This window comes from Rutilus rutilus (assembly GCF_951802725.1).
Source record: "Rutilus rutilus genome assembly, chromosome: 3".
In the NCBI taxonomy this organism is placed as follows: domain Eukaryota; kingdom Metazoa; phylum Chordata; class Actinopteri; order Cypriniformes; family Leuciscidae; genus Rutilus; species Rutilus rutilus.
The window spans coordinates 27103106-27117749 of record NC_140211.1 but is presented as its reverse complement, the minus strand read 5'-3'; the positions used below and the strand labels follow the sequence as shown (position 1 = coordinate 27117749).

The window sequence follows — 14644 nt, the reverse complement described above, 5'->3', positions numbered from 1 at the left end:
TGATTGCAGAGTAGGCCTAATGTAAATCTTTAATATAGCCACTGAATTGAAAACAAAAAGTGAACAGTTAAAACATGAGTGCATATAAAAATAGGCCTCAACAAAATCATCCTCATAGCTTACAGTAGGTCTGTCTTTAAAAGTTATAAATCAATTCACCTGTGGAGAAAATGTAACTACAATTATAATTGGCTACTTAAAGACTTACATTACTACAATTGTTCTACTGTGATTAAATGAGTTTGAGTCAATATATTAACACAATTAATACATTTGAGTTCAGTAAACGTGGAAAAATATCATTGCTATCCTGAACAACAAGCTTGCATTTAATTACACAATAAGTTAGATGAACTGGAAGTTGTCATAATTTACAGACACTCGTGGAAGTGATATGTTATTCTTTAAAGTAAAAACAAATCCCTGTGACCTGGGAAAGGCTTGCAATACATTGTAAAAACAATGGATGGTCTTGCATTAGGAATCAAAAAACAATCTGTCCATATGCAGCCGTGTTCCCTTTAAGGATCCTTTATCCACATTTCCACGGATCAGTCTGTTGTCCATTGCAGGCTATTATGTCTGTGTCTTTTCTCCAGTTTGACATCTGTCACTCAACCTTTTCAGGTGGAACGACTTGCAGTAGCAGCTGAAGGTGCATAGTGAGTGGCCCTGTAAGCGTCAACAGGTCAAGTTTAAGAATCTAGCATTTGGGAAGAGTTGCTATTTAAATGTTTCTGGTAATGGTGAACATCCACTAAAAACAGCCTTAAAAGTTGTATATTATTCAGAAAACATGTAATTATTGTACATTTCAAGGGTTCGCTGTAATATATCTAAATGTGCGATTTCCAGCTACTTACTCATGATGTGGCGAGTCCAGTTGAATTTGTAGTAAATGAAGGGTACATATAAGAGAAGACCGCCGACTATGAACACTGTGCAGTACAGGTACTCCCACTCAGGCTTGTCTATGATGGGAGCGAGAACTAGGTAACAGGACACAATCACCACCAAAGCAGGAATGACTATCGGAATCTGAGAGGAACAAAAGGCAAACATTTTCATGTTGGGTATAGTCATTTTACAAGAATAATTTTTAAATGTATGGTTGATTCAGTCCATGCATTGAGCTAAATATCTAACACATACGAGAATAGACACTATATATGGGCAATATAAAATACGGACAAAATTTGAGACTCAGAATGGTTTACTGCAATAGCTAGATAGGAAATAACCACCTCTTATGCAAGTACTAAATGAATTCATAAACAAAGGCACTTGCTATGATAAACATAATATATGAAAAAAGATTCTCAGATTTTCACTTCTGTTTTAGCTTCTACTCTAGCTTACTCTTGAAAGTTGCCTTCGCATTTATTGTTGGGTCTTATGACAAATAGCTTATGATCTTCATAATTTTAAAGTTGCTTTGGATAATAGCATCTGCTAATTATTACTATTATTATTATTTTTAATCCAGCCACTTTATGCTGTGTCACCATGCGTAATGTACTCTAACCTTGACTGGTCTATGAAGCTCCTTTCTTGTGAATCGCATAACGATGAGCACAAGGCACGTGAGCCCATAGAAAACCCACTGAGCAAAACTGAAATAATTGATGAGAGTGTTTATGTCTGCTGGCATGATGTAGATGATCGACAGGAAGCCCTGCAAATCACATACAAGAAGAAATCAAATATAATGTTAATGTGTTTAGAACAGTTGTCATGGTTGATGTAATATGGCAAAATTAGTGATAAGCCTTGTCCAAAAAGTGTTGAGGATGGAATATTACATGAGACTTACATTAAACATGAGAGCTGGAGAAGGTGTGAAACGTTTCACATTGATGTACGACAAGATCCTAACCATGTGACCCTCCCGTCCTGCCACATACGTCAACCTAACAGGTGCAAACAGACACAACAGACAATTTTCAGCATGCACTTAATCCTGTGTGCAAATTTCTTTGAAACAGCTGAAGTTCCTAACCTTCCTGCGGTGAAACAGCTCCCATTGGCTGCACCAAAAGTGGAAAAAACCACAAATAGAGGCACAACCCATGATAATGGGTACAGCACTCTGTCACCAAAGGTCTGTGGAGAACCCAATGATTTAGTAAAATGCAAATCAAAGATCATTGCACAAGCATTTATTAACTGACAATTTTTTTTTTCTTTTTTTTTTTTTTAAGAAACTGACAAGAACGGTACTCAAACTTTTTTTTTTTTTTGGCTGATTAAACATTTTAGAACTAGGGAACATACTTATTTTCTATAGAAATAGAGGTCTGGAAATCACAGATTTAAAATTCCCTGATATTTCCAGGTTTTCCATGGTACTGGGAACTATGACTACAATACACACTCACCACAGCAACAGCAGAAGACTGTAGAAGTTCAGCAGGGGTCATGACAGTGAAATATGCTATGTTGACCAATATATAGCACACAGTAACCAGGGGAATCCCAATCATGATAGCCAGGGGAAGGTTTCTGTAAAACAAACAAATAATAATAATAATCCTAATCATAAATAAGTAAATAAATAAACATATCTATGAAATGAATAAATAAAACCACAAAAAACAAGACATTTTCAATAATACAATAACACCTTCATGATAAATATATACTGTATAGTATGCTGTACTGTGCAAAAGTCTTAGGCATCTAACTACCTTCAAGCCTAATAACTGGCTTAAAACCTTTTTTTGTGTGTAAAATACTAACATGCCTAAGACTTTTGCACAGTACTGTATATATTTACAGTATATATATATACAAAAACACAAGACATTTTCAATAACATAATAAGACCTTCTTAGCTTACGATGTAAGATTGCAGATATACTGCCACGTCATTTTGCAGATAATATTGCAGCTAACAATACTATAATATTACAACTTTCACATGTTTTAGAAAAACAGAATTGGAATTTATATTTAGAACATTTCAGTCTCACTTGTATGGATTTTTCAGCTCTTCTGTTATGAAGTTAAGCTGATTCCTATGAAAAAAGAAAAGAGAACTTTGACATGAATTGCCATAGCTGACTTCTGGTCTTATACACGCTTCTCTCAGAATGAAAAAGCCATGGATAAAGAATGATCTGGTGAAAGTAAACTAAAAGTAAATCCTACTGGATTTAAGGTTTGACAAGCATTCAATTTCCCTTTTCATTATGTAATGATACTTCCCTTTATCATTAGACGGTGTGAATGGTTCCCAGGGCTGAGAGCACACTAGAACGTTGATTCTTTGAATCTACTATAGTCTTATTAAAGCTTTTAAAAAGATGAACACTGCTGCTTAACATTAGCCTCATATGCCACATGTGCAACATTATATGAGCTCCTAGTTACTTTACCATCCGTCATAAGCCCAGAGACCATTGTAAAATGCAAGGCCAATTGCTCCAAATGATGTTGTTCCCCCTGCAAATGGGTCTTTAAGATTCTGTGTATTGCCTAAAAAACAATTAGAACACAATAAAAAGACACATTTTATTGATCTTTCATTGGACATTTACAGAGGTCTACTTATCTAAACACACATATCTACACTAGTCTCTGGGCATAGTCTACGATGAGTCATCTTTCACAACATAATAAAAAAATATAATATTTGATAATATATGTTATCACTCAGTCCCTTCAATTGAATTATAAGATGCTGCTGTCCTTTTCAATGTCACACAAACCAGTCAATAAAAAACTGATATCATATAAGATAGGATTCACTAAAACAGATCTGGCAATGAGATATGAGGTCGGGTAAAAGCAGGTTTGATTGTTCTCAGGGAATAGAGAGGTACCTTGAGCCAACAGAACGATTCCTGAAACCACGATAACGACAATAATCAAGAGTTTGGCTGCTGTGAAAAAGTTCTGCACTCTGGAGGCCAGCTTCACACTCAGACAGTTGATGAGTGTGATTATTACTGATGAGAGAACAAAGTGAGGGTTAGACCAAAATAATGTCATTGGAATAGAAACAGGGTCTAGACTTGTACATACAGATACAAGCTGCAGCCAGGCATTTGGTAACCACTTGAGGAGGAGTGCATCCTGGGTAAAATGGAGCGGAGGCGTACTCGGCACAACTCAGGGCAATGATGGCAAATGACGAAGGCTTTAACACGATGATCGTGGTCCAGGAATATAGGTATGCCAGCACTGGCCCAAAGCCCTCCATCAGGTATGGATACTCACCACCAGACTTCATGATCATTGTGCCAAGCTCGGCATAGCAGAGGGCCCCTGCACACACACGCACATAGTTTCCCATTAGTTTCTCAGTGTTCAAGTTGAGGTCAATGAGTCCATTACCAAAAGGTCTTCTGCAGGCAGAGTCAGTATTAAACCAAAGAGGATTTCTGTGTCTTGGGAATTTTCCAGAACAGTATGTGACTTAAAAAGACTGACTGGGGGTTTCTGAGTGAGTGAACATATCTGATTAACCTCCTTGACTTTGCCCAACTATAATCTCAGCAGAAAGTGCTGGATAAAATAAAGATTTAGTTTAGATTTACATATTTGTAACACATAAAGCTGTAAGACAACAGCTGCAACGAATGGAGCAAATGAAAAAAAGGTTCAATACATTAACATTATTTAAGGCATCACGTATCATGAACTAACAATCCTGGTTAATGTTCATTTATTTAACATTTAATTTGTCAGAAATTAGTATTACTAGGCATTTATGTAGTATGAACAAAAATGAACATTAACCTTGATTATTACGAAATCCTGTTCATTGTTAGTTTAAACTACTTAATGCATGAACAAACTGAGCCTTATCGTAAAATGTTCAATAATTAATAAACAAATTAATAAAGCAGCAACCTTTAGACTTTAAATTATGTTACACACTATAAAAAAGGTTATATTTTGCATATATGGAATATGGTGAGATTAAGCAAATACAAATATGAAATATGATTGTGCTTAATCTCACCCATTAATCTTTGTTATAAGGGGTAATCAGGCTTTTCAAGGCTTTTGTGCAACCCCATCATAGATAATGTCTTTTTTGTGTGGATACTGACCCAGTGTAGCCAGTAATCCGCACGCCGCCCACACAATCAGACACGGACCCACGGCTCCAGTTCCCTCCAGCACCGCTTTGGGAGAAATGAAGATCCCGGAGCCGATCATTGTTCCCACTATCAGACAGATGCCACTTACAAGACCCACCTGAGGCATTCAGACAGGCTTAAGGTTAAAGGGTTAGGGATTGGTTTAACTGATAATGTAATTAAGTTAACGTGATAATAAAATTAGATTCGATACCACATGAGATGTCAGCTGATTTTAGAGATTGTTTACTTTATCTGATCTGCTGGATACCAGTTGTTTATGCTCATTTGATTATTTTTACATTTAGGTTACCATTTTTGCCTTTAAAGTTAATCCTTAAAACACTCATAATTTAGCAAATCTCTTCATAAACATCCTTTTTTTATACCGTACATAATAATGTTTTAATGTCTAAATTCACATGTAGCATTTAGAACTGGCATTTTACCAATAAATGTACAATGATCTAAATGATGATATCACTCCACTTTAACACAGGAAAGATGAAGCTTCTATTTATATTGCCTGATTGTTTTCTCTGAATATATGGTCAACATAAAGAACAAGGGTTGCAATAACTACTTAAAGCGATTCATATTACTAGACCTTCCATGTCCTTATGTATGCAGGTTTACATTATGTAACAGTTAAGGGTTAATGCCCTTCGAGGTGTCCATTGTCAGGTATTAATCGACGACGGTGAGGCGTGAACCGTTGCCTCCGCCGAAGTCCATTAATACCTGACAATGGACACCTCGAAGGGCATTAACCCGCTTATACCATGGTCACTTGCCAACTAACACATTTTTTAAAACATTAGTTTATATTTTAATTAGTTTTACAATCGAAATCTAAAGTTTTCACAAACAATAACTTGGTTTCCCTGGTTACGCCTGACGGTTTATTTACTAGGTATCACTTTTCAATGGACACCCTGCTGCCAATCAGAATCGAGTATTCACCCAGACCATGGTATAAAAATAGTTAAACTTGTCACTAATGAGAGCTACAAAAGACCAGAAGAATGCTCGGACAGACGGGTCAGGAAAGGAAGGGATTACACTGTAGTGATGGTGACAGGCACTGCCAGGTTAACCCACAGTTAAACCCTTCACACACTTACTCACACGCCCACATGCATCGACTCTGGACGGAAACCATTGATCATTGAACATTTTTCACATTCTTTTGAGTAATATGCCTCATTCTCTCATACTCACATCCTGATGCAGAACTGCTGCTTTTGGCTGCTTTTTAGTTTTCAAAGCCTCTGGAATGCTCCCATTGTGAGTGTTCGCTTTTTTCAGATCCTCGTCCATCATTCACAGCCAGGGTCAACAGTTCAGTTTTAACTTTGTGCAGTCAGCCTGAATAAATACAGACACAACTATAATATACTCTTTCTTATAAACCTAATTACATTTATTATGATGATCAATTTAAAAAAGAATAATAATTAAAAAGACCAAAAATGACTAAGCCTGTGAACCTAAAAGACAGATAGAAATCTAGGGAATATAGCACTTTTATTCTTGTTGTTTTGATGTCTTGTTCTTCATGTCAGATTACCTGAAGCATCCTAAAGGCCAAGTTAAAGTTTAAAGACATTATAATGCTTTAAGTGTTGCTGATGCAGGTGAATGAGCGTCAACATGTTATGGGCTCTCTGACAGATCTTTTTATTCAAACACATAACATCTGCTCCACTTGCACTTCAATTCAGATCATTTTGTCTCCTAGCAACTGCAGTACAATAGTCAAATGTTCAGTTTATACTATAGACAAGAAGCAAAGACTAGAATTGGCTGCAAAAAAAAAAAAAAAAAATGGAGGAAAATGAGTACAAAAATAACAAATACTGCGGTAAACTCAGTAGAAGAATTCACAAACATTATTTATTCACGATTTAAGTTTATGATTAAACTTCTCTTAAAGGTCCATTTATTTGTGCATTAGGTAGTCAAATAAATTTAGAAATTTTAAATGCCAATTTTAAAGAACTTGCTCTCTCATTCTACACAGACAAGAAAATATTGTATCTTATCTACAATTAAGATAGTCAGGCTGATGTCCACAAGCAGCTACTGATACTAAATCTACTGAAAAAATTGATTTGTAGACCGTCAAAAGTCAATAGGACCTTGTCTTGATGGTCCATTATGTAACCCTATAAATACTCTCACTTAACATGAAGATTTACAGTGTAAACAAACACACATCAATACTTCAGTTAAGATGACTGTTTCCTTTTCTGCCAAACATGTATCATACTTGTAGAAAATATTTACTCACAATATTGTAACAAAAATGATAATGCATTGACTATATTTTTCTGATTGAACATTTTTCAGGTGCAGTCAGCAAAGACAAACTATAGGTTAACTCAAGCTTACTTTCTGTGCCACCAATTCCACCGTCACACGAGAATCATGTCTAACTCGAGGCGTGAGGCGAAAGACAAACCTGCAATGCTTTCAGTTTTTCCAGCAGAAAAGTTTTGATCCATTTGCAAATTCATGTGTTTAATAACCAACAAAAGTGGGTGGAACCTTCAATGTTCAGTTATTCTCCTGGCTGACCGTGATTGAAGCAAACACGTGACAAGAAGGAGGAGAGGGACCAGGATTGGCTAGAGGTGAGCAGGCTCTGACCAACACAATACTCCTTTGAAAGAGACACCTGATATGGTTTGGTTGGAAAGAGGGGGTGACAGTGTGAAGCCAAGGATTGACCAGAACACAGAACCATCTCAGATCAAAAGCACTGCCAATGCAACTCAGTACAGGCCAGTGCTTAAAGGGATAGTTCACCCAAAAATGAAAATTCTGTCATCATTTACTCACCCTCAAGTTGTTCCAAACCTGTATGAATTTCTTTCTTCTGTTGAACACAAAAGAAGATATTCTGATGAATGTCAGGAAACCAAGCAGTTTCTGGACCCCATTGACTTCCATAGTATTTTTTTTTTCCTACTATGAAAGTCAATAGGGACCAGAAACTGTTTAGTTACCAATCTTATTCAAAATATCTTCTTTTGTGTTTAACTGAGGAAAGAAACTCATACAGGTTTGGAACAACTTGAGGGTGAGTAAATGATGACAGAATTTTCATTTTTGGGTGAACTATCCCTTTAAATAAATACAGGCCGGTAAATAGCCTACTTGAAGTAGTGTAAGCTCCATGATCTCCATTATAAATACATTTCACAGCCAAGAAGAGCTTCTCCGATTGATGCACTCGTCTCTACTGTCTCCCCTTTTCATTCGTCGAGTTCAAAAGCTGGCCAATGAGATGTATCTCGAGTTTCAAAAGGAGTCAGGCATTTAATAGCTTGCTGCGGTATTACAAATACTGATACGAAAAGTACTTTTCTCACTTTTCCTGGCAATTTACAGCATTTATTATTCTACTATAATGTATAATTCATAAATAAGCTTATTGTTATTCATGTTTGTTTGAAATACATTCATAATTGTTTATTTATTCAACTTGAATTGTTGCAAATTGTGTGTAGAAATGAACAATCAATGAATAATAATAAACACTGTAAGAGGGTTGTTTATTGTTAGTTCAGGATAGCTAATACATAATATATTAACATAACGCAATGTTAATTGTAACTGTGTGTCCAAAGTGTTCCTATCTACACAAATGACAGCACAGCTCTAACTTTCCAGCAACTTGCTGTGTTACTGTGTAACTACTCCCAGTGTTTCAACAATTCCTAGCCTCCACATACAGTATGAACACTAATAAAGACCAATACAACCCAACACAAAATGAGACAAACAGCATCACTTCTCATTGCCAATCTTCAAAATGATCAACATGAGTAAACCTTAAAAAAAAAAAAATCTGCATTAACAGTTCCTAATAGATATTAAGGTGAAAATGTCATTGATCTACTTCCTCCACAAGCAACGTTATTCTCGTACTTCCAATATTTATTCATCAAGGAACTTCCAAGGACATGCAAGCCAATGGCAGGCACCCTTAGATATAAAAACTACACAAATACAGTATATCAACAGTGTACTCTTTACATGATTCCTTACCTTTAGATGGGCTCCTTCTTATCCCAAACTGAATCAGATCAGATCTGAAAGAAATAACAGCAGGAATTACACGCACATTCTGGGTGGCATCTGAGCAGCTAACAATTAACCCGACCCCTGTCACAGTGTGGACATCCTTCTTTCACATGCAACACTGAAACCCAGAGAAACATCTCAGACAGACTTCATGTTTATGCAGCTCATTGAACATTCAGAGAGAAAATCACTTCAAAATGAATTATCCCAAACAATTTCATTAACTTCAATTCTTTTAATATGAGCATAATATGTTTATGAGCTACATTTAAGGATTTATTTTTAATTGTCTAAGTGGTGTTAATGTTTTACTGACCTCATAAAGCGACCCATGCCCATGTTTTATTGTTTTATTTTGTTTCTGAGTGATTTTATTACCCATCAGTTACAGTTAAAGTCAAGTTGTTGTTATTATAAAACCCAGTAATTGTGTCTCAATAGATGAGAAAATTAAATTCAGGAGTCAGTTTAAATGAAAGGGTTTCATTTAGTGTAAAACAGAGAAATGAATCTGCCACCACTGGCAAAATGAAAGAAAGACACTACCGGTATATGAAAGGAAATCCCATATTCACATTTATATTGGTTGCACAATAATAATCTATAAAGTAGCTAATGGTAAAATTTAGTAAGGGGCGGCCTACAGGATGTGATGCAAGTGAAGACATAACAGTGACATAATGTTATTAAATTTGTCTGCATTAAATCACATGAAGTCATGGTAATAATAGCTTACTTTAGAAAATCTACCCTGGTGTTGCTGAATGAAAGGCCCCCACTGGCAGCAGGCTCCAGACCCTTCACAAGAGCACATCAATAGAGTGATTGATTGAGTGATCAACCCAGCTGACCTTACAATGAGATGCTAACCTAGATAAGGAACAAACTACAACTCTAGACCGTCCCAGAGGACAGGTACTAAACTTTAAAAAAGCTTCTCCAGGAACTGTTCAACAGGATCTGTAAATGTATCTATTGTAATGTTTATGTGATTTATCTAGGTGGCCTGTCTCAAAATCTGTCACAGATTCATCAGAACGTTACAGATTAATCAGGCCTGTGTGCATTTTTCTTTATATTATTCAATAGCTGGTCTTTGTGACTTTAACTGTATTTCCAGTTACTCCTCAGGCTTTTTGACATTTGTTTAATTGATTTAATAACAATGTCCAGCAGATGGCAGCACTACTTTTCGTATCTTCTATTAGCTCCACTGAGGAAACAGGCCAACATCAGTTTTGATCGGGCCCAATTCTGTCATTCTAATGTTAATTATTTTAGTTGTACTGTTGTATTCATTTTTCTCTCCTGTCAGAACCTCAGTCCACTGGGTCTGTGAAAGGGAACAAGTGAGAGCTATTGGCTACTTCACATGCTCATAAGCATTCAGACACTCTTTCACACACAGATAGTGCTTTTCTTCCACTTACTGTGATAAGCATAGCTGTCAACATTGAACATTGAAAATAAGGGAGATTTCCCGGAATCCATCCCCAAAATAAGGGATTTTTTTTTACACGATTCTTACCCAAAAACTTAAAAAAAAAGCACTAATCATTACCAGTCTAAAGAGTTTATAACTACACAATATATATTACAGACCAATGGATATGTTTAAAGAGCTTTATTTATTAACAAAGTAAACATTCAGGGTTTCTGCAGGTTTCAGTAAGTCAAATTTAAGACCTTTTTAAGACATTTTAAGACCATAAAGATTCAAATTTAAGACCCTACACGTGACGACGCATTATCCAAGTTAGATAGATATTACCTCGGGATCATTATGTATCTATTTATCTATCTTTCTATCTATCTAGGATTATCTGATGTGTGTGTGTGAGACAGAGGGAGAGGTAGATATTTTTTTATAGAAAATTGTACTTTTGCATATTATACTGTAAAAACACAATTATTGTTGATTGTGATAGAGGAAATGATAAGATGATTAAAGTGACCAAAATTATCACGGTTATCACAGAATCCTGTTCAAAAAGTACTAATACTACATAATGAAGTCAATTCAACAAGTTTTATGTTGAAAAACAGCAAAAAACAAATTGATTAGCATCAATATGCACTTTTTGTTTACGTAAACATTAAAATACCATTAAAAATGATGGCCAGATTTTAAGAGTGTCTTGCAACATGTTATCTACTAACATGTACAAGTTCAAATAAAGTTTTGACAAAAAAGGTTTTATACAAAGATAAACCTCATATTTCAGCCTTTAAATATTTTTTTTTATAAAAAGTCAAAAAAGATAAATTACTGACATTTACACATTATAGCTTATATTTATTAGTAGTGTTTGGGTGCACCCCCATCCTTCATGTTGACTGAGCTTTCAATGTTGTTATGGAAAGGGGTGATTGGTTGGTTCCTGTCACAGGACCTGCGGTGCGTTTGCGGCATTCTGAAAAGTGTAGATTTTTTTCATCTCGTTGCGCCTGGTAAAAAAAATTGTGCGTCGCTTCAATTATGAGCGTGCTTGCCGCGCGCCTACATTTGAACAAACTTGAGCGCGCAAAAGACGCGATATGTGAACGGCGTCTGGCGAGCTAGCTCATATTGAGCCACGAGCGACTGGTAGCACGCGAGCGACGAGTTGAGACCCCTGATCTAGCGCTCCGCTTTGTAGGCTACATACTCCATACTTTTTTGCTACTTTGTAACAACTTTCTGCGGCCAGCGTTTCTGGAAATTACTTTTTTAGACATGTCACCTGACTAAATGAAATTTAAGACCTAGGATGAAAATCTGTCCGTTTTTAAGACTTTTAAAAATACGGGATATTTTACGGGAAAATACTAAAACGGGAAGACAGCGGGAAAAGAGTTAAAATACGTGAGAAACCCGGAAAAAACGGGAGGGTTGACAGCTATGGGTGATAAGCTGTAGCTCTTTGCAGACAGTCGTCCTACATTTCATCCTAAAAAAATAGATTCCTGATTTATAACATACCAAAGCACTTCAGGTCTGTTCTATCTCTCCAGTTCATGGGGTTCACACTATCAGAAAGATATTTGTTCTTAAAAAATACATCTGTGACATAAACAAAATTCTACCGCAGTCATATACATAGGCCTATATTATAACAAACATGCTCCGATGAGTAAAAATCAACAAAACTAAGATGTAATCACTAAAGCAAAGCAATTAATCAATAAACAGTTGACTATTTGAAATACTACACAGCTAATCTAGGTCATTTAGAATTAGTATCCTACTGCTAACCAGTAGTGCTCTATTTCTGTAGTGAGCTTGCGCACATGTCATGCACACGAACTGCAGGTCTGTGACACCGTAACAACAGACGCCCTGACTCCTGATTGAATGAGGTTTGTTTTGGGCATAGTGATTGCTGGGTTATAATTTTGCTCTAAAATAGTGCTGTGTCATTATGGAGAGAGGAACTATTGGACTGTCCTAATTATGCTGCAACAGTCAGACAGGCACTTAAAAAATACATAAATAAATAAAAATAAATCGATGAGGTGTATGCAATAGCGTCACTGTTTTTGGTTTTATTGCTGTCTCGCTAGTTTTGTCCCGACCACAGCTGATTGGCTTTAGAACTCATCGTTTATCAGTGGAATTAAGATTGATCTCCTCAGGAGAGCTTCACATCTGTGTGTTTATAGAAGCTGCTTAAAACCAAAAACCTCCAGGGAACAAGAAAAAAATATTTCTTTATTTTTGTCCCAGGATAAAAAAATTAAAAAAAACTTTGAACGTTAAATAGAAAATAATTTGACTCAAAAGACAATGTGTCATTCACTTTCACTGTACTAGCAAAAATATTTTAAATTAAGAAGAAGGTTTAGATATTTCAAGCATAAGTCAGCATGATGTGGAAATTGTGATCATATTTTTTTCCCTTTTTGTGATTTATGTATAAGTGAAAAGGATGAAAAAACATGAGAAAAATACAAAGAAAAATTTGTAGGCCGGGACATAGCCTAATTTTGTCCATTGAGAATTTATCGTAATATTGTTTTTTTCCAATTGCTATTTCAAGTGAGTGGCAGGTTGCTGAAGGGAAGGGATTCCCATAATAATCCCATAAGACATTATTGTCCCGCCCTTTTGTTGGTGGCGGTGCTAACCTCATCAGAGACTGTCATGTCGTTGTGTGAGGGGGAGGGGAAGTTATAGTTATAGTTATAGTTATATAGGGAGGGGGAGTAGGCTACATAATGTTTTTAATCAACTCTATTCCCGTTAGCGTTTTTAAATAAGTTTCCAGCCATCACCAGCACTTTTGATCATTTCCACAAAACTTTCATGGTCCCCAGAATGTTTTGTTGTATGAATACATAACATGCAATATACCAAAAGAATAAACAGAGCCTCTTCTTTTATTTATTTTTCGCTTTATTCTAGCTTCATGCATTCTTTTGTAATCAACAATTGAATGTGGGTAAGTTTCATAAAAAAAGCAACATTTTGAACAAAAAGCTGAGAAAATCGTGTTAATGACTACAAGGTGCACAAGCATGTTTAAAGTCCTCTTTAAAAGAACTCAGACTCTTTTAAAGGGATAGTTCACCCAAAAATGAAAATTAGCCCATGATCTACTCACCCTCAAGTCATCCTATAGATATGACATTCTTCTTTCAGACAAATACAATCAGAGTTATATTAAAAAAATGTCCTGGCTCTTTCAAGCTTTATAATGGCAGTGAATGGCTTTATATTTTTTGAAGTCCATCAAAGCGCATCCATCCATCCATGATAAAAGTGCTCCACACAGCTCTGGGGGGTTAATAAAGGCCTTCTGTAGTGAAGCTATGCGTTCGTGTAAGAAAAATATCCATATTTAAAATTGTATAGACTAAAATAACTATAGCTTCCGGCAGACGGCCTACGCAAGTCGACTTACGCAAAAAGAGTAACACACGTAAGCTTTGACGCCTCTCGCGGTTCAAACAAACAGGGCTTGTTGTTTATCTTTTACACAATTTTTTTTATTTTTTTTACAATACTACATCCATATTCTTGCACTATATCACACATCCACCTTTGTAAAAAAAACATTTAGAATTGTTTTCCTTGAATCATGTTTTTTAATTTTTTTTATTGCAGAAGGCATTGGTAACGTTAGCATACAAAAAGCAAACAAACAAACAATATAGGACAAATACAATAAAAGAAAGATGCAAATAAAATAAACTGCTTTAAATGTTCCAGGTATTTGTAAATAAGTATTTGAACACCCTGCTATTTTGCAAGTTCTCCCACTTGGAAATCATGGAGGGGTCTGAAATTGTCATCGTAGGTGCATGTCCACTGTGAGAGACATAATCTAAAAAAAAAAAATCCAGAAATCACAATATATGATTTTTTAACTATTTATTTGTATGATACAGCTGCAAATAAGTATTTGAACACCTGTCTATCAGCTAGAATTCTGACCCTCAAAGACCTGTTAGTCTGCCTTTAAAATGTCCACCTCCACTCC

The 14644-nt window shown here is 35.8% G+C and overlaps 1 protein-coding gene across 1 annotated transcript; it reads right to left on the bottom strand.

Moving 5' to 3' along the window:
• Positions 1 to 12: 12 nt before the first annotated feature.
• slc7a9 (solute carrier family 7 member 9) lies at positions 13 to 12440 on the bottom strand. Its single transcript, XM_084404368.1, has 14 exons — positions 12063 to 12440; positions 9147 to 9190; positions 6312 to 6458; positions 5061 to 5208; positions 4027 to 4269; positions 3825 to 3950; positions 3378 to 3477; positions 2973 to 3017; positions 2379 to 2502; positions 2000 to 2103; positions 1814 to 1910; positions 1526 to 1675; positions 864 to 1038; positions 13 to 672 (listed from the first exon to the last, which is right to left on the bottom strand). Exons 3-14 carry the CDS (start codon positions 6411 to 6413, stop codon positions 611 to 613), a joined length of 1476 nt encoding a protein of 491 aa, XP_084260494.1. The 5' UTR covers positions 6414 to 6458; positions 9147 to 9190; positions 12063 to 12440; the 3' UTR covers positions 13 to 610.
• Positions 12441 to 14644: the final 2204 nt, after the last annotated feature.

Excerpts from the sequence above, each read along its gene's own strand:
- slc7a9 (XM_084404368.1), bottom strand. The coding sequence starts at position 6,413 with ATGATGGACGAGGATCTGAAAAAAGCGAACACTCACAATGGGAGCATT. Across the intron at positions 3,478-3,824 it reads AATCGTTCTGTTGGCTCAAG|GCAATACACAGAATCTTAAA; the intron begins GTACCTCTCTAT and ends ATTGTTTTTTAG. Across the intron at positions 2,104-2,378 it reads AGTCTTCTGCTGTTGCTGTG|ACCTTTGGTGACAGAGTGCT; the intron begins GTGAGTGTGTAT and ends GGTTCTCCACAG.